Raw genomic sequence first — 18,882 nt, 5'->3', positions numbered from 1 at the left:
GATTCTTTAGATCTGCGTCTATTGAATGGATCCGCTGGAAAACTTTTTTTGATCAGCCATTTTCAGTGCTGATCGGTGTATATTAACGGGAGAGTTCCCGATGTCCAAATACAATATCCCAGCAGGGGTGGGTGAATGGATTCCTGCATCCACCTCAGTTCTGTAGATGCAGGAATCTGTTTTTTTTTTTAACCAACTGGCTAAAAGTGAAAACCTAACTTCCACTACAGCGATATAGCGCCCCCAAACTCCTTCACAAGTGTGGATATCTTCAGTCTTCTGAGTAAGGATGAGCTCCTGCGTGTTCGCACAGCCCACGTGCAGAGCACGCCAGGAAGTCAGAACTGCGCTGCAATAATCACAGGCAGTGAGGCATTTCCTGATCTCTAAGGTGAAAAGTTTGCCATAATAAGATATACTTTAGATTGTAAGCTCCTTGAGGGCAGGGACTGATGAAAATGTAATATATATATATAGTGTGTATGTGTGTATATATAATCTCTCTCTCTCTCTCTCTCTCTCTCTCTCTCTCTCTCTCTCTCTCTCTCTCTCTCTCTCTCTCTCTCTCTCTCTCTCTCTCTCTCTCTCTCTCTCTCTCTCTCTCTCTCTCTCTCTCTCTCTCTCTCTCCTCTCCCTCTCCCTCTCCCTCTCCCTCTCCCTCTCCCTCTCCCTCTCCCTCTCCCTCTCCCTCTCCCTCTCCCTCTCCCTCTCCCTCTCCCTCTCCCTCTCCCTCTCCCTCTCCCTCTCCCTCTCCCTCTCCCTCTCCCTCTCCCTCTCCCTCTCCCTGCCTTGGTGGGGGGAGCAGCTGGGCATTCCCTGGGGGGTCTATTTGGGGGCCACCTCACCTACCTATCTTCTCTCCCAAGTCCCTATCACCCCTCCTTTCCTCCTCTGAGGGGGTGGCTGTGTGTTCGCTGTTTTCTCACCTGTGGGGGCTCTGTGCGGCTGGAGCTGGTCCTGGTCCAGGGGGTCCCTAAAGGTGTTTGTGGAGGTTGTTCTGGCTGTAAGCAGGCAGCACGTTTCTATTTTTTGTTCTGTCACCGCATGGCGCCGTCCGGTGGCTATCTTGGATGTGGGAAAGCTGATATTCCCCTAGTGAGCTTCAGCAGCCGTTTTTTTTAGGATTTCCTATTAGTTACATTGGCAGCCATTTTCTTGAAGCCTGAGCGCTTTTTTCGCAGCTGTTCGCTTGTGGAAGCATTACATGTGCTCTCACTTGCTGTTTCCTGTGTCCACTGTGTGTACAGGACGCTGGATGGCTCTTTGCTGAATGCTGAAGCTGGCTCTGCAGAACGTTTCACCGCTGTTTATAGCTGCTGCTGCTGATACAGTTTTCTCCTCTCTGCAACTGGGAACCTCCTAGGGACTACAGGCCCTGCTTGTGGCTTTCAAATGAATGCCCCAGGGTGGTAAGTTTAGCGCTAAGTACCCCCCCATGCGGCGGCAGCAGGAGGGTGGCACCTTCACTGTCCTAAGTCCCCTTGCAGGTGGCAGACAGGCTAGGGTCAGCATGGCTTCAGAAACTGGTGTTTCTTCCACCGAAATCCAGGCTATAACAACCGGGTCACCTGCGGTTAGCGCGGTGCGCATGGACACCCTGATGGCGGTCCTTGACTCCTATGTTGCTAAGATAGAGGCGGCACGTGGCAGGAAAGGTGCACGTAAGAGGCCCCTGCCCCCCCCCCATCCTCTGGGGAGAGCTCTGATGCAGACTCGGGCCCTGCTGTGGCTGGAGACCCCTGCTCTGACCTATCAGACGTGGCTGACCAGGACCGTTTGGACAGTGAGGATGATTACCGTCCGGGCGCGACAAGGCGCTTGTTTGCAGCACTTATCCACAGCTGTGCATGATACCCTGAAGATTCAGGAGCCAGCTGATTCCTCTGCTGATGTATCGGTCCCTTTTGGGTCCCGCAAGCCAGCACGTTCACTTACGGTGACTAATTCATCTACAGGGAATGGGGTCGCCCACAACGGACCTTTTCGGTCCCCAAAAATTTTGGCGGTGCGTTATCCCTTTGAGGGAAGCCTTCTCAAAAAGTGGTCGGCTCCTCCAGTCGTGGACCCCCCAGTATCTAGGTTAAATAAAGTAACCACGATCCCGGTTGAGGGGACTCCTGCATTCAAGGATCCCACGGACAGAAAGGCCGAGGCAGTGGCTCGTTCCTTGTTTACGGCTGTGGGGTCAGCCGTGCGACCTGTAATGGCATCCGCACTGGTGTCGCAGACACTGACTGAGTGGGCAAATCTTTTGCACCGCGAATTGGCAGAGCAGAACGTCCCCTTTGTCTGCATAGAGCTAGCAGACCAACTAGTGCATGGCCTTAAGTACGTTTGTGACGCGGCCCTGGATACTCTCCCCCTTTTATCCAAGGCTTCAGTGTCAGCGGTGGTGCTGAGGCGCCTCATTTGGCTGAAATGCTGGTCTACTGACCAGGCATCCAAGAAAGCCCTGACGGATCTTTGGAGCCTCATTGGATGACATTAAGAATGCCATGGGTGGTAAGAGTACGCTACTCCCACAGGCCAGGAAGGCTAAGGAGCCACGCCGCAGGCAAGGGCCTTCTTTTTCCGCTCACAAGCGGCTTTTTCGTCCGCCCGGTGCTTCGGCAAAACGCCCCCAGCCCGACAGGACGCCCCCGTCAAAACGGTAAAAAATATCCCTGGAACCACAAGCCTAACAAGCCTGCGAACAAAAGTGCTACCGCATGAAGGTTTGCCCCCACCCACTTTTCGGGTGGGGGGTCGTCTTCGGGCGTTTGCAGCCCAGTGTACCTCCCCGGTTATCCGACCAATGGGTCTGTGATCTGATTTCCACAGGCTACAAGATAGTTTCTCTCTTGGCCGCCAAACAGATTCTTCCCCTCCAGCATACCCATGTCCCCGGTTCCCCGGGAGGCCCTGTTAGGGGCGGTGAGGGACTTGCTGAATCAGGGGGTGATTGTACCGGTTGTACCAGGGGTTCTACTTAAATCTGTTTGTGGTTCCCAAGAAGGAAGGGGTAGTCCAATCTTGGACTTGAAGGCCCTCAATCACTTTGTAAAAGTGCAGAGGTTCAGAATGGAATCAGTTCGCTCAGTAGTCGCTGCACTCCAAGGGGACTTGCTGACGTCCTTGGACATTCAGGATGCTTACCTGCACATACCCATATGCCTTTGGCATCAAAAATTTCTGCATTTGGCAGTCGGGGAAGCCCACTACCAGTTTGTGGCTCTTCCTTTTGGCCTGGCATCAGTCCCCCGTGTCTTTACCAAAGTACTGGCTCCAGTATTGGCGTTGCTGAGACAAAGCGGGATCGCGATCGTGGGTTACCTAGACGATCTCCTCCTGAGAGTTTCTTCCACCTCAGAATTAGAGGAGGATGTGGCGATCACTTTGCAGACCCTGCAAGAATTTGGGTGGCAGTTGAATCTAAAGAAGTCGGTGTTTGTACCGACTCAGCGTCTCGAGTACCTGGGGTTACTGTTGTACTCCAGGGAAGCAAGGGTTTTTCTCCCCTCAGACAAATTGAGGACTCTCAGATCGGCGATCAATCTACTGATGAGCCGCAAGTGGTCGTCGCTCCGCTTTTGCATGCGAGTACTAGGGCTCATGGTGGCCTCTTTCGAGGCAGTACCTTATGCCCAGTTCCACACCAGAGTCCTGCAGAAGGAGATTTTGACGAAGTGGGACAAATCTCCATTGTCCCTGGATCGATAGATCCAGGTGAGTCAACCAGTCAGGGACTCCCTGATCTGGTGGTTGAGGTCCCCAGCAATTCAGTCTGGGAAATCGTTCCTTCCTCTGACATTGACGGTGATCACTACGGACGCCAGTCTGTCCGGCTGGGGTGGAGTAATGGGGATTCAGTCGGCTCAGGGCCTCTGGTCGGCGGAGGAATCCAAGTTGCCGATCAATCTGCTCGAATTGAGAGCGATCAGGCTGTGCCTCCACACATGGTCAATGAGTCTTCAAGGGTGTCCGATCAGAACACAGTCCGACAACGCCATGGCTGTGGCCTACATAAATCCCCAAGGAGGAGCAAGAAGCTCAGCTGCTGCTCGGGAGGTTGCTCACATACTTCGGTGGGCAGAGCGACACCGAAGTACCGGCCCTGTCGGCCATTTACATCCCAGGGGTGGAAAATTGGCAGGCGGACTATCTGAGTCGACAGATGCTGGACCCAGAGAATGGGCTTTGCATCCGGAGATGTTCAGGCTGTTGTGCCTGAGGGTGGGGCACACCAGATGTGGATCTATTGGCCTCCCGTCTCAAACGGAAGGTACTGAGATTCCTGTCCAGGACCAGAGATTCGTGGGCAGACGCGTCAGACGCGCTGGTGGCTCCGTGGGATCAGTACCAGCTGATCTATGCCTTTCCTCCCACTAAAACTGTTTCCACGCCTGCTGCGCAGAGTGGAAGCCGAGGGGATCCCAGTGATCCTGGTTGCCCCAGATTGGCCTCAGCGGGCCTGGTACACAGACCTGGTGCGTCTGGTGGCAGACGCTCCCTGGCGACTGCCGTTGCGGGAGGACCTCCTATCTCAAGGTCCAATCTTTCACCCTGCTTTACCATCGCTGGCTTTAACGGCATGGCTGTTGAAAGCCAGGTATTGAGGAACCGGGGTCTGTTGGACTCTGTGATTCCAACTATGTTGAGGGCGCGGAAATCTTCTTCCAGGAAGATATACCATCGTACTTGGAAGGCCTATGTCTCCATGTGTGAGGAGAAAGGGTGGCATCCGCGCTCTTTCTCTATATCCAGGATCCTGCTGTTTCTTCAGCAAGGTGTAGACCAGAAGTTCGCATTGAGCACCATCAAGGGGAAAATTTCAGCTTTGGCTGTTTTTTTCCAGCGACCCCTGGCGTCTCACTCATTAGTGAGTACCTTTGTTCAACCGGTGCGACATGTAGTCCCAATTTTGCCTAGTTCTCCTAATGGCAGGCTATACAACCCATTTAGCTACAGAGAGGAGCTGTGTCGTTCGGTGAATTACAGAGAAAAGGATTTTACGGTGAGTCGAAAAATCCTATTTTTAAGCATTGTTAACTACTGTACTGTATTGTGAAAAAAGGTCTAAACAGAAAACTCCATCTCAATAATGTTGTTTTATCTGCATAAGTACAGAACACAAACGGAAATTCTGTACTGTACAATACAATGATGTATAGCAGGGGGTTAGGGTGGGGAGAGCTGGTCTTAGATCCGAGTGGTCTTTAAACAGTTAAGTCGTTAAACGAGGAGTATCTGTATTTTATTCTGTACATGAATAGTAATATCTTGAGATTTTGGGAATGTGGAGGTTAGCATTTCTTTACTAATCATTGAACAGTCCTTTCTAGAAATTGCTTGCATGATAAATCGTCTTTTTTTTTTTGTTTTGTTTTTTGTGTTGTCTAAAAAAGATTAGCCTGAACTTTGCTGCCAAAGTCGCTAAAATTGTGCTGTAAAATACATAGGTAATCAATGTTTAATCATCAGGCACAGAATTTACAATGGCAGTTATTTGCATGTGGTCAGCTTGATGTCTGCTTGTGAATTTCCTGACTTCCTGTTGTGCAGAAGAGGAAGACCGAACTTTTTAATTATAATATTGACTTTTTTTTGTGATTGTGTAAGTAATTGAATCCACTGGGAATATGCTTTATTATAGGTTTTATTTTATTTTTTCTGAATTGAGTGATTTACTTTCACTGCAATTATAGCCATTTTCATATAGTTACATCTAGCCCTGAGTTGAATGAGCAGGGACTGATCGCTTTGGTAAATGGCTGAGACTATTATGAAGCCAAGCTGATTGAGAGCTAAATTATTCATGTTGTTAGTTCAAGGGGGACAACTTCAAATCGACAGATTCCTTTTATTCTCTGGGCCAGGACAGCATAATTCTAAGCAATGGTTGTTAACCTTCAGAGTATTTATGCACAGTACACGTGTTTACCGTTACTTTTTCTTCAGAAATGAACATTTTCAGGGGAGTTCATCCAAATACTTTAGATCACTTACTTTCTTTGTAATGTGACAGGTGGTTTTATTTTATTTTTTGGATGTGCTTAGTTATTAAAATCTATTTGATGTGGCATCTTTGTCCACTCTCCTCTTCTGTGAGTGTTGTGTGTTGTTCTCTCTTGTGTTCTCCTTAAAACCCAGTTAGGCTGGCCATTGAGGGTGCAAATTTCTTTCCTGCAGCCACAGGTTGCACAAAAGAAATTCTCACAATTCCCCCATCTGCACGGACAGCGCCGACAAGGAAATCCCTCCTGTCGAACCATTGTCTGCTCCCGGCAGGAGACTGTCACCTTGTAAAACAAGCCAGTTTAAGCCTGCATTCACACCTGAGCGTAGCGCTTTCAAGCGTTTTTTGCGGCGTTTTTTACCGCGATTCGCGGCGGTTTTTACTGCGCTTTTTACCGCGATTTGCCGCGATTTTGTGCAGGGCAAAAGGTCACCAGTGTTAAAAGAAGAAAAACGCCCAAATCTGCTCAATTCGAGCGACAAAAAAAGGTTCTGGAACTTGTTTGAGCTTCAGGCGAAACATGTAGTGGAGATGTGAACCATCTCCATTGAGAATAATAGAATTTTTCCCCTCTAGCGTTTTGTAGCTTCAGGTTTCAAGCTACAAAACGCTCAGGTGTGAATGGGGTGTAAAATAGAAATGAAAGGCAAAACCTTTTTGGCTCTGGTCAGGAAGGGGGTAAAATCTTCCGGGGCTGAAGTGGTTTAAAAAAAACAAAAAGCTTTCCAGTTCAAGTGCATTGAAAACACAGTAAGGACGCATCAACGTGCCCGTGTTAAATTTTTGATGTGGTTTTTGAGTCACATGAGCTATGAAAATGACACCATAAGCACAGTAAAATCGCCATGAATTTGCAGTAAAATTGCCGCAAGATACATGGTAAAATCATGGCAAAAACATGGTGCATTTTCGGTGCCGTTATCGATACTTTTTTTCTTATCGACTTTCAGACGAAATTTCAGTGCATCTCTTAGCCCTTGTACACACGGTCGGACTTTCTGACAACAAAATCCATAGGATTTTGTCCGACACCGGTGTTGCATACACATGGTTGGACAAAGTTGTTGGAAAATCTGATCATTCTGAACGTGATGACATTATTTCATTACGACGGGACTACGTTCAGGCTAGTAGCCAATAGCTTTAGTCTAGGAATTTGATCTGAGCATGCTTGGCACTTTGTCCGATCGGAATTCTCTACACACAATCGGACAAAGTCCGATCGGATCATGTTGTCGGAAAGTTTTATAGCCCAGCTCTTATACTTTGTCCGTCGGATATTCCGATGGAAACAGTCCGATGGAGCCCACACACAGTCGGATTATCCGACAACACGGTCCGAACGAACATTTTCCGTCGGAATGTCCGACCGTGTGTACAAGGGGTAATGCATACGTTTATAAATGTAGATTTTTTTTTCTTATAAGTGATCACATTATCTCTGTTTTCAGCTGCATAAGAGGCTTGTGGGGGTGGAGAAACATCAGCACACTGATCTTCCTAGTGAAAGTTTGAAATGGAAAATTATGGAGACTGGCAAGGTCACTGGGCATTTTACACAAAGGAAGCAATACAAGAAGAACGGGATACTGTTTAACATGTAAACAAGTACATGGTACAAAAGACACATATTACGAAAATGAAATGTGGGATAGTATATTCTTAATGTTCAGTGGTTTAAAGAGGACAGTTTTAGTTTCTTAAGTTGCTATTTAATATTTTCCTTTTTTTTTATAGATTAGAACATGGGATACTGATGCAAGAGGAAATTGGGAAAGTCCTGGAACGGGAAAGAACTGCTTCAACTGAACAACTGACCAGAGCAGTCTTGCGTGAGAAAGCTGCTACTGAGGAGGAAAGACTAAAAGCTAAGACCTTTGTAAGTATGCCGTTATGACTTTTTTGGTATTACTTTTCTATATCTTTAATAAAAATCAACACTGGCTACTTTTTAATATGCATGTTTTTCTGCATAATTGACTCAAAAGATTGTAAATCGGACAGGGCCTGGCAAATAGCATGTGCAGAAGGTGAACAGCAGTGCCAGGTACATTTACAGACCTGTTTTTATTCCTCAAGCATGTAAACATAAACATGTGCCTTTTTATTTAAATCATAATCTTGTATATCTTAAACCACTCCCCCTGGATGCTGATGTATGCATGGATAATAACAAGATGGTAGCACCCGATGGGTAAGCGTTTTCTTCACTGGTTATATATGAGTAAGTTGTTTAAGGAGCTGATTCGTTATATTATGGTTGCGTTGTAGAAATCCTATTTTGTGAGGAACATGGAAGCTGCTATTTCTGACTACTCCTTTGAAAAATGCTAGATATGTGACTTTAATGTTGATCCTTTGGCTTCAATATTTACGTGACCAGGAACAAGAATGCAGATAAACACTTCTGGGCTCAGGCAATTACCATTTTCAGATGGAAGTCAAAATGGCAGTCCTTGTGTTTCTATTTTTGAAAGGTTTACTTTACATGATAAGTTTCAAAGCACAGTTATTCAAGATTTTTTTTTTTTAGGGCTTTGCTAATCATAATAATATTATACAGGATTTATATAGCGTCAACAGGTGAAGGGAGACAGTACAGTTAAAATACAATAAAATACAAAAGGGTTAAGAGGGCCCTGCTCATAATAGCTTACAATCTAATAGGATGGGGCAAGTGGTACAGAAGTTTGTAACTGTGGGGGATGAGCTGATGGATGCAATAAGATTAGTTGGAGGCATGATAGGCTTCCATGAAGTAATGCGTTTTCAGGGATCACCTAAAGGCAGCCAGAGTAGGAGATAGCCGGACAGATTAAGGTAGAGAGTTTCAGATGATGGGAGAGGCTCTGGAGAAGTCCTGGAGACAAGCATGGGGGAGGAGACAAGGGAGCTTAAAAGCAGGGCGGTCTTGAGAGGAGCAGAGAGGCAGTTTGGGTGATATTTGGAGACTAGATCGGTGATGTGGCTCGGGGCAGAGTTGTGAATGGCTTTGTATGGTTTTGTTAGTATTTTGAATGTAATGCACTGGGCGATCGGAAGCCATTGTAGGCCAGAAGGGGTGTCAGAAACTGAGCGGTTGGTAAGATAGATGAGTCTGGCAGCATTATTCATTATGGACTCAAGTGGGGATTGCCTTTGAGAAGAGAGTTGCAATAGTCAAGGGGAGAGATAACAAGGGAGTGAATGAGTAGCTTGGTGGTTTCATTAGTTAAAAAGGGGAAAATTTTAGAGATGTTATGGAGGTGAAGTCTACAAGCTTTTGATAATTATTGGATTTGGGGCTGGAAGGACAGGTCAGAGTCTAGGATTACACCTAGTACCCTGGCGTGATGGGAGGTATAAATGGCTGCGTTATTGACCGTGATAGAAAAGTCATGGAGGTGGGCTTGGGCAAGGGGGAATATTATCAGCTCAGTTTTAGAGAGATTTTGTTTAAGGAAGTGGTACGACATCCATGCTGCTATGTCAGTAATGCGAGAGGAGATGGAGTGAGGTGAGGAGTAGATGGGTAGATTTGGGTGTCATCCGCCTAGAGATGCTATTGGAAACCGTGGAAGGATACCAAGTGACCAAGGGAGGAGGTATAGATTGAGAATAGAAGGGGGTCCAGAAACAGAACCTCAGGAGACCCCTACAGAAAAAGGAAAGGGTGGTTTATTACCATATTATATAGAATTGTGTTTATCCAGTGTTGTCCACTCAGGCCTCTGATGCTAAGCCTCAATGACCACCAGACCTAGCTTCTTGAACATTTTATAGAAGGAGTCAGAATATTGCTAAAAATGACTACAAATCTATTTAAAATTTATTTACGTATATATGTACACTTTTCTTGCTGGATGACACACAGGTTATGCAATAAGGTTATTATCCTTGGAGGTGTCTGCAACATAGAACAGGATTTGGCATTGCTGTAAGATAAGTCAAACCAGTGGAGACTACAGTTAAATGTGTCTAAATGTAAAATAATGCATCTAGGGGAAAAATAATCACTGTACACTATTGGGGGTACAGTGTTGGCCAGCACTACACTTGGGAGTACTTATTTCAGATGGTTGCAAAATGAACAATAGAATTCTAGGATGTATTATTATAGGAGCAGCAAAAGAAAGATCTTTAGTTAGACCTAATTTAGACTACTCTGTCCAATGGTGGAGACCTAACTTACAAAAAGTGAAGGGTCTGTGGGATAAAACAATTCAGGAAAGACTGGAGGAAAGGGGAGATAAAATTGAAACTTTTAGCTACATCAAGGAGTGAATAAGGTTCAGGAGGGCATTCTTTTTAATATGTAGCCAGGATCAAAAACATGGGGACATGATCTCTGACTAGCAGAAGGAAAGTTTAAAACTAATCTTAGAAAGTATTTGTTTACCGAAAGGGTGGTTAATGCTTCGAACAGACTTCGAGCAGAGCTAGTGAGTCAACAGTAAGTGGATTCAAACATACTTGAGACAAACATAAATCTATACTCTGACAAAAAAAGTTAACAAAAAAACATAAAATACAGAAACCTGAGGATGTTACACAGTTCATTGAATCTATTCTTGCATACTACTTCATGTTCAATAATGTCCTCTATTTTTAGTGTATGGGTACTGCTATGGGAATTAAAATGGCATGCCAATATGCTAAGTTATTTATCTCTGACCTGGAGGGCAATCTTCTTAACAGCATACCTCAAAATCCATATAAATACTCTATATTAATCACTATGATGTTCTTTTCATCATTCGGACAGAAGGTGAGGAAAATCTAAAAAAATGTATGTGTATTGATAAATACGATCAAGCGAAAAGTGGACTAATGAAGCACACATGCAAATTTCCTCAACACCACAGTAAACATTGGGGGGGTGGTGTAACAAGTGGCACACCTCAGTATACAGTATACAGGAAACACTTCCACCCCCAACACTCCAAACAGGCAATCAAACAGGCCATAAGGATAGCATTTAATATGCTCCGACCCAGAAGACCAAAACATCTCAGAATACTAGCTGACTCCTTCCATAAGAAAGGTTAAAAGGACAAAACCAGCAATACAAGCATAAACATGCCCCAAACAAATCCAGAGAAAATCTCCTGCAATACAAAGAGAAACAAAAGTAACTGTGTACCTCCTGGTTACCACATACAATCCAGAACTAGAAGGAATAAGAAAGATAATCAAAGGTTTGCAACCTATCAAAACAGAGGATGGAAACCCTGAAAGAAATATTTTAACAACCCCCACTGTTGGCTTTCAGACAACCACCCAAACTCAGACAGAAATTCATCAGCAGGAAACTTCTTTCTAAACCCACAATAGTACAATCAATCTGTATATGCAGTAAAACATGCTTGTTATACTCGCTGTGGAACCTAAGGGGCTAATCCACTCCATTGTGTAAAAAGGCTGTTTGATCCTTTCCTTTCTGATCCTCCCCTTTTTCCATTGTCTCCATCACCAATATATTTCCTGATAGTACAGAGTTAGGGGAAAGCTGCATATTCTCAGTTTGGTGTGTAGTGCTAGAGAGTAGTTTTTCTTTGAGGAGGCATGTGATCAGCACAGGGCAAATCAGCGCTGCCCAGACAGAGGGTAAGGGGTCCTGCATCCTCATAGAATTATCAGGGGAAAATGCAATCTTCTCCTACACACTTTAACCAGACACTGATACAAGTCACAAACTGCTCTAACTGCTAATGAGAAAGTGAGATCAATGAATGCAGGGCCCTGGGTTTAGTAACACTTTAAATTTCTAAACTACTTGGGAAAGGAAAACTTTTGAACTAAGAATGATATTCTGTTTGACATAAAAGATGATAGACTAAATGTGGACCTCAGTTTGCGGTGGTCTGGCCGGAAGTGGGTGCAGTTACCTGGATTGTGGCACCGGAGGGGGGGAGGGATCAGAATAGCGGAACTTCCCCTTTAGGGTGAAGAACTGCTTTAATGCTCCACCTGCTGGCTGCAAGTACTAAATGGGACTGTTATATTTATTTTATGTGTTACAGGTACTTTTATAGCGCTGTCAAATTATGCAGTGCTCTACATGTATATTGGCACTCACATTGGTCCCTTTCCTCAAGGATCTTACATTCTAAGGTCCCTCATATTTATGAATACACATACTAGGGAGTAGGCAGTTAACCTAGCAGCATGTCTTTGGAGTGTGGGAGATAACCGGAGTACCCAGTGGAAACCTGCACAGGGAGACTAGGCAAACCTATTAGGACAGTAGTACCATGGTTCGGATTTGAACAAATGACCCTAGTGCTGCTAGGCATAAGTGCTATGTTTTATTCATATTTTAGTCCTGAGCATAATAAAATAAATTCATACACTTTACATTCATTTTTAACAGTGTTTAGTAACAAATATAATTTGGAGAAAAATAAATGTAGCATCTATTCTTTGATTAAATAATCTTCAGTTGCACCGTTTGTATAGTAGATGACCTAAAACAGCATTATATCTTGTCTACACTCTGAATATGTCAGTGTTTTTTATGTGGTTTTAGAAGTGAAATTTTTTATACAAAACATTATTAGATAAACATCAACATAATTGAGTTCTGTGAAACAGTTTCCAAGGTATAAATTTAAATATCTGGGCAGATTCCAACTGGCAAGAAAATGCAGCAGGTGCACAAAGCACTTTGTAGTGTTTTCTCCCAAAAAACTGCAGAGGGAAACATTTTTTTAATATGGTTATCTATTTGAAATGATGTATCAATTAAGCAATTAACAACCCGCTGCACTAATAAGTACTGCTAACATGATTAGTGTATCATAAATTGTAAGACTGAAAGTGAAAGGTGTGATAATCAGCTCTCGAGAAGCAGCATACAAACTACTAATAATTGTGTTCAGAAACTTAAAAAAATGAACAGAGTCTTGTACTCAATTTTATATTACATGTATGTCTAGTTTGCTAAACATTTTATCTTTTATAGTGGTACCATGCAATATGTTAGCGCAACTATATTTTTGCGTACTTACTGAAATATTTTTCTGTGTTAGAAAAGAGGGAATTGTTAGTGCTGAATTGCTAAGTGCACCTTTAAAAATAGTATTTAAAAAAAAAAAAAAAAAAAGGCCCTAGTCCCATATGTTTTCCAGTATCTACTTTAATTTACTTATAAATATTTGCATACCTAAGACCAAAGGAAGGTACATTTTTACTAGGGATACACCATGTCATTATTCCTAGTGGCCATACGCCCATCCTAGAGTTTGCCACATGTTTCAAATTGGGTAAAAATTGGTATAAAGGAAATAAAGGCTGTGATGGCCCTGGACAGGCTGAGTTTGTGTTTTTATTTTAAGTACAACCTGGCAAGCTCTTCTGATAAAGATCCAGACTAGATCTTTCAGAAAAGAAATCAGAACATGCGCTTGTAAATAATGTTACTTGATTCTTTATTTAACTTAAAACATAACTTCACCAGAAAGGTAAAGTTCCACTTTATGCCCTTCCCCTCCTCTTCTACTTTTGGAACATTTTTTGGGGGGGAGGGGGGGGTGCGGGTATCAATACTTACCCAAGCTCCATCTTGATTCAGCGATGTGCGCAAGAGCAGCAGCTCTTTCGGATTTCTCCATTCTCACTGACTGAGAACACAGTAAAGAGGGAGTGGGTCTGAGCCACGCTCTGTGTGTCTCATGGACACGGAGGTTGCTCGAGAGCGAGCATTCACAAGTGGGAGGGGGCAGGAGTGGTGGTGAGGAACTTGAGAAGAGGAGGATCTGGGCTAAGTATAATATGTTTGTTTAAAAAAAAAAAAAGTGAGCCTTTAACGTACATTTAAGGAAAAAGTCTCCGCTGAAGGTTAAGTTAACATTTACGTTTGACTGACCTAAGCAACTTTTAAGTCTAATCATCACACAAGGCATTTTCATTTTATGTTTTTTAGCTTTATTTAAATTATTAATTCAAGCTTGAAAGTTCTTCAGTTCTTCAGTGAGCTGATGTTTTCTCCCACCACCTGGAGAAGATGTCACCTCCAGACATTTGTGTCTAGAGTTGCCAGTTCATGGGAACCGGGTGAATGCGGTATCTGTGGCTGTGCTTGTGGAGTCGTTCCTGGCTACCTAAACCTATTGGTCCGGCTGGGCTAAATATATACTTTTATTCCACAAACCATGTACTTTTAGCTGATAAAGACATATACAAGATGGCGGTATTCCCAAAGCATGGGGCTATGAGACTTTGGGATAAAATGGCACTGAGATAATGTAATTTAATGTAATGCTACATCCCTTCCCGCCCCCCACCCCCGGTGCTGTGTTTAATTGTGTTGGGTCATGGCACATAGACAAAGGTCTGGAGTTCTCAGCAGGGGATGTGTAAGGAGGGGCTGCCTGCTTGTCATAATATCTTCATGTGTTTCAACTGTAGTTGATTGAATATACAAGTTTGGAGTTTCCATTGGTTCTTCCTTGTCTCCTACCCCCTCTATGACAAGGCTAAGGGGAGTGTCCCTAACTGTATTTAAAAGTGTATGTTTGATACTTAACCACTTCCCGACCAGCGCACGACGATGTACGTCGACAGAATGGCACGGGCAGGCATATTGGCATACAGGTACGTCCAATATTCGATGCCGCTCTGCCATCGGTAGCGCGCCGCCGGTGGCGCAACTCCCGCGCCGGTAAGGACCCCCATGAGTCCGGTCGCGGGACCCGCAGACTCGATCGCCGCGGGCATCCCCGCGATCGTCTCACGGAGCGGCCGAATGGAGGAAATGCTGTAAAAACAACATTTCTCCATTCTGCCTAGCAACTAGTGACGCTGATCTCTGCTCCATGTGATTGGAGCAGAGATCAGTGTACACTAAATGAAAGCCCAACCCCCCCACAGTTAGTAACACACCCCTAGGAACACTTAACCCCTACACTGCCACCCACTGGTTAACCCTTTCACTGCCAGTGTCATTTACACAGGAATCACTGCATTTATATAGCAGTGATTACTGTATAAATGACAATGGTCCCAAAAATGTGTCAAAAATGTCCAATGGGTCCCCCACAATGTCGCAGTCACAATAAAAATCTCAGATCGCCGCCATTACTAGTAAAAAAAAAAATAATAAAAAATTATTAATAAAAATGCTATAAAACTATCCCTATTTTGTAAACGCTATAACTTTTGCGCAAACCAATCAATAATCGGCTATTGCGATTTTTTTTTTTTACCAAAAATATGTAGAAGAATACGTATCGGCCTAAACTGAGGGGAAAAAAATATTTTATATATTTTTGGGGGATATTTATTATAACAAAAAGTAAAAAATAATGCGTTTTTTTCAAAATTGTCGCTCTATTTTTGTTTATAGCGCAAAAAATAAAAACCGCAGGGGTGATCAAATACCACCAAAAGAAAGCTCTATTTGTGGGAAAAAAAGGACGTCAATTTTGTTTGGGAGCCACGTCGCACGACCGCGCAATTGTCAGTTAAAGCGACGCAGTGCCGAATCGCAAAAAGTGGTCTGGTCTGCAAGTGGTTAATAAACAGTTTATGCTCTGGGTGTTTAATTCTCAAAACTTGTGTGGCTTGTCTCATGATTGAGTGGTTAAGGGCTGGTTATGTCGAGTCTGCAGGCTGTGGGTCAGTTTTGGAGGACAGGAGACACAGGTCTGGCGGAGATGCTCAGCAGGGGTATTCAAGATCAGTCACAGACCCCTTTCACACTGGGTAATTTTGCAGGTGCTATTGCACTAAAAATAGCGCCTGCAAACCGACTTGAAACAGCCGCTGCTGTCTCTCTAATCTGGAGCTGTGTGCTAGCAGGACGGTATCAGCATCTTTGGAGTGGTGAAGGAGCAGCGTGGCTATACCGCTGGCAAAGCACTGCTGCAGCAGCGCTTTGCGGTAGTTTTAACCCTTTCACGGCCGCTAGTGGGGGTAAAACCCCCGCTAGCGGCCAAATACCGCCGCTAAAACGATGATAAAGCGGCGTTAAAAATAGCACAGTTTTACCGCCGATGCTGCTCCCACCCCAATGTGAAAAGGGCCCAAGTCTCATGGATCCAACTTCTTTCACTTCTTTGAATGTTACATGGTGCAGATTTGAAACTCAAGCACTACTGGAGCCCATACATGTACACATCTAATTGGCCACTAAGTTATTAATTTGAATGGTATAATTAGGTTGCAAAAACATTGTTTCCGCTAAGCACAGCAACTTCATTATTCTTAGGTTTTATTGAGATTCAGGTGATTAGGTGTGACAATGTTTCTTTGATCTTTCAGTCTGTGTTTAGCTTAGAAGCTTGATCATTCAAAGAAACCATGCAACTACGTTTGATTGTGTGCAAGAGATTGTTCGAAACGCAATTGAAAATTGATCACATCTGCATGGTGGCAATTACATTTTGGGAAAACAAAATCCAAATCTTTCCTAATTGCCAATTTATAGTTCCATAAACTTTTAAAATTACTTTTCTTTATTTAGTTATTGACTGCAATAATCTATTATGTGTTTTTGTTTTACAGTTTTTTTTTTCTCTACTGACTATAGTTAGCCATGCACAACAATATGACTATATATACAGTGCCTTGAAAAAGTATTTGTACCCCTTGACGTTTTTCCATATTTTGTCACTACAACCAAAAAACGGAAATGGATTTTATTGGGATTTTATGTGATAGACCAGCAAAAAGTGGCACATAATTGTCAAGTGGAAGGAAAATAATAAATGGTTTTCAATTTTTTTTTTTTTTTACAAATATGTGAAAAGTGTGGCGTGCATTTGTATTCAGCTCCCTTTATTCTGACACCCTAAAATATAGTGGAACCAATTGCCTTCAGAAGTCACCTAATTAGTAAATAGAGTCCACCTGTGTATAATTTACTCTCATTATAAATACAGCTGTTCTGTGAAGCCCCCAGAGGTTTGTTATAGAACCGTAGTGAACAAATCGCACCACAAAGGCCATGGAGCACACCAGACAGGTCAGGGATACAGTTGTGGAAAAATTTAAAGAAGGGTTAGGTTATCAAAAAAAATCTCAAGCTTTAAACCTCTTACGGAGCACTGTTTAAGCCATCATCCGAAAATGGAAAGAGTATTGCACATCTGAAAACATAGCAAGACATGGCCGTCCACCTAAACTGACAGGCCAGGCAAGGAGAGCATTGATCAGAGAAGCAGCCAAAAGGCCCATGGTAATTTTGGAAGAGCTGCAGGGATCCACAGCTCAGGTGGGACAATCTGTTCACATGACAATTTTTTGTTGTGTACTCCACAAATCTGGCCTTTATGGAAGAGCGGCAAGAAGAAAGCCATTGTTGAAAGAAATCCATAAGAAGTCCCATTTGTAGTTTGCGAGAAGCCATGTGGGGGAACACGGCAAACGCGGTGGAAAGTACTCTGGTCAGATGAGACCAAAATGGAACTTTTTGGCCTCAAAGCAAAATGCTATGTGTGGCGGAAAACTAAGACTGCAAATCACCCTGAACACACCATTCCCACCATGAAACATTGTGGTTGCAGCATCATGTTGTGGGAATGCTTTACTTCAGCAGGGAAAGGGTAGCTGATCAGAGTTCATGGGAAGATGGGTGGAGCCAAATAAAGAAAACCTGTTAGAATCTGCAAAAGACGTATGACTGGAGCAGAGCTTCACCTTCCAGCAGGACAATGACCTAAACATACAGCCAGAGCTACAATGGAATGGTTTAGATCAAAGCATATTCATGTATTAGAATGACCCAGTCAAAGTCCAGACCTAAATCCAATTTAGAATCTGTGGCAAGACCTGAAAATTACTGTTCAGATTCTCTCCATCCAATCTGACAGAGCTTGAGCTGTTTTGTAAAGAAAATTAGGCAAAAATGTCACTCTCTATATGTGCAAAGCTAGTAGAGACATCCCCAAAAAGACTTGTAGCTTTAATTGCAGCCAAAGGTAGTTCTACAGAGTATTGACTCGGGGGACTGAATACAAATGCACGCCACACAAGGCAATTGTACAGTGGGGCAAAAAAGTATTTAGTCAGCCACCAATTGTGCAAGTTCTCCCACTTAAAAAGATGAGAGAGGCCTGTAATTGCCATCATATGCATACCTCATCTATGAGAGACAAAATGTGGAAACAAATTCAGACAATCACATTGTCTGATTTTTGAAGGAATTTATTTGCAAATTATGGTGTAAAATAAGTATTTGGTCACTTACAAACAAGCATGATTTCTGGCTCTCACAGACCTGTATCTTCTTTAAGAGGCTCCTCTGTCCTCCACCCATTACCTGTATTAATGGCACCTGTTTGTACTTATCAGTATAAAAGGCACCTGTCCACAACCTCAAACATTCACACTCCAAACTCCATTATGGTGAAGACCAAAGGGCTGTTGAAGGACACCAGAAACTGCTGTCTTCCCTGCACCAGGCTGGGAAGACTCAATCTGAAACAGGCAAGCAGCTTGGTGTGAAGAAATCAACTGTGGGAGCAATAATTAGAAAATGGAAGACATACAAGACCACTGATAATCTCCCTCGATCTGGGGCTCCACGCAAGATCTCACCCCGTGGGGTCAAAATGATCACAAGAACGGTGAGCAAAAATCCCAGAACCACACAGGTAGACCTAGTGAATGACCTGCAGAGAGCTGGGACCAACGTAACAAAGGCTACCATCAGTAATGCACTACGCCACCAGGGACTTAGATCCTGCAGTGCCAGATGTGTCCCCCTGCTAGAGAGCATTTGGATGATCCAGAAGAGGATAGGGAGAATGTTATATGGTCAGATGAAACCCAAGTAGAACTGTTTGGTAGAAACACAACTTGTCGTGTTTGGAGGTGAGAATGCTGAGCTGCAACCAAAGAACACCATACCTACTGTGAAGCATGGGGGGTGGCAACATCATGCTTTGGGGCTCTTTCTGCAAAGG

General features: G+C 43.8%; 1 protein-coding gene across 1 annotated transcript in view; it reads left to right on the top strand.

The window, feature by feature from the left end:
• The window catches only part of CHCHD3 (coiled-coil-helix-coiled-coil-helix domain containing 3), a 290,963-nt gene that overhangs the window by 66,976 nt on the left and 205,105 nt on the right, over nucleotides 1–18,882 (top strand). The window contains exon 4 of the mRNA XM_077472597.1: nucleotides 7,733–7,874. Coding sequence (XP_077328723.1) covers nucleotides 7,733–7,874 — 142 coding nt within the window. The remainder of the gene's footprint in view (nucleotides 1–7,732; nucleotides 7,875–18,882) is intronic.

This window comes from Lithobates pipiens, unplaced genomic scaffold (genome assembly GCF_037356315.1).
Source record: "Lithobates pipiens isolate NorthernLeopardFrog02 unplaced genomic scaffold, aLitPip1_a1.2 Scaffold_8, whole genome shotgun sequence".
Taxonomy (NCBI): domain Eukaryota; kingdom Metazoa; phylum Chordata; class Amphibia; order Anura; family Ranidae; genus Lithobates; species Lithobates pipiens.
Note: the sequence above shows the minus strand (reverse complement) of the source record. Positions and strands in the feature narration are given on the sequence as shown.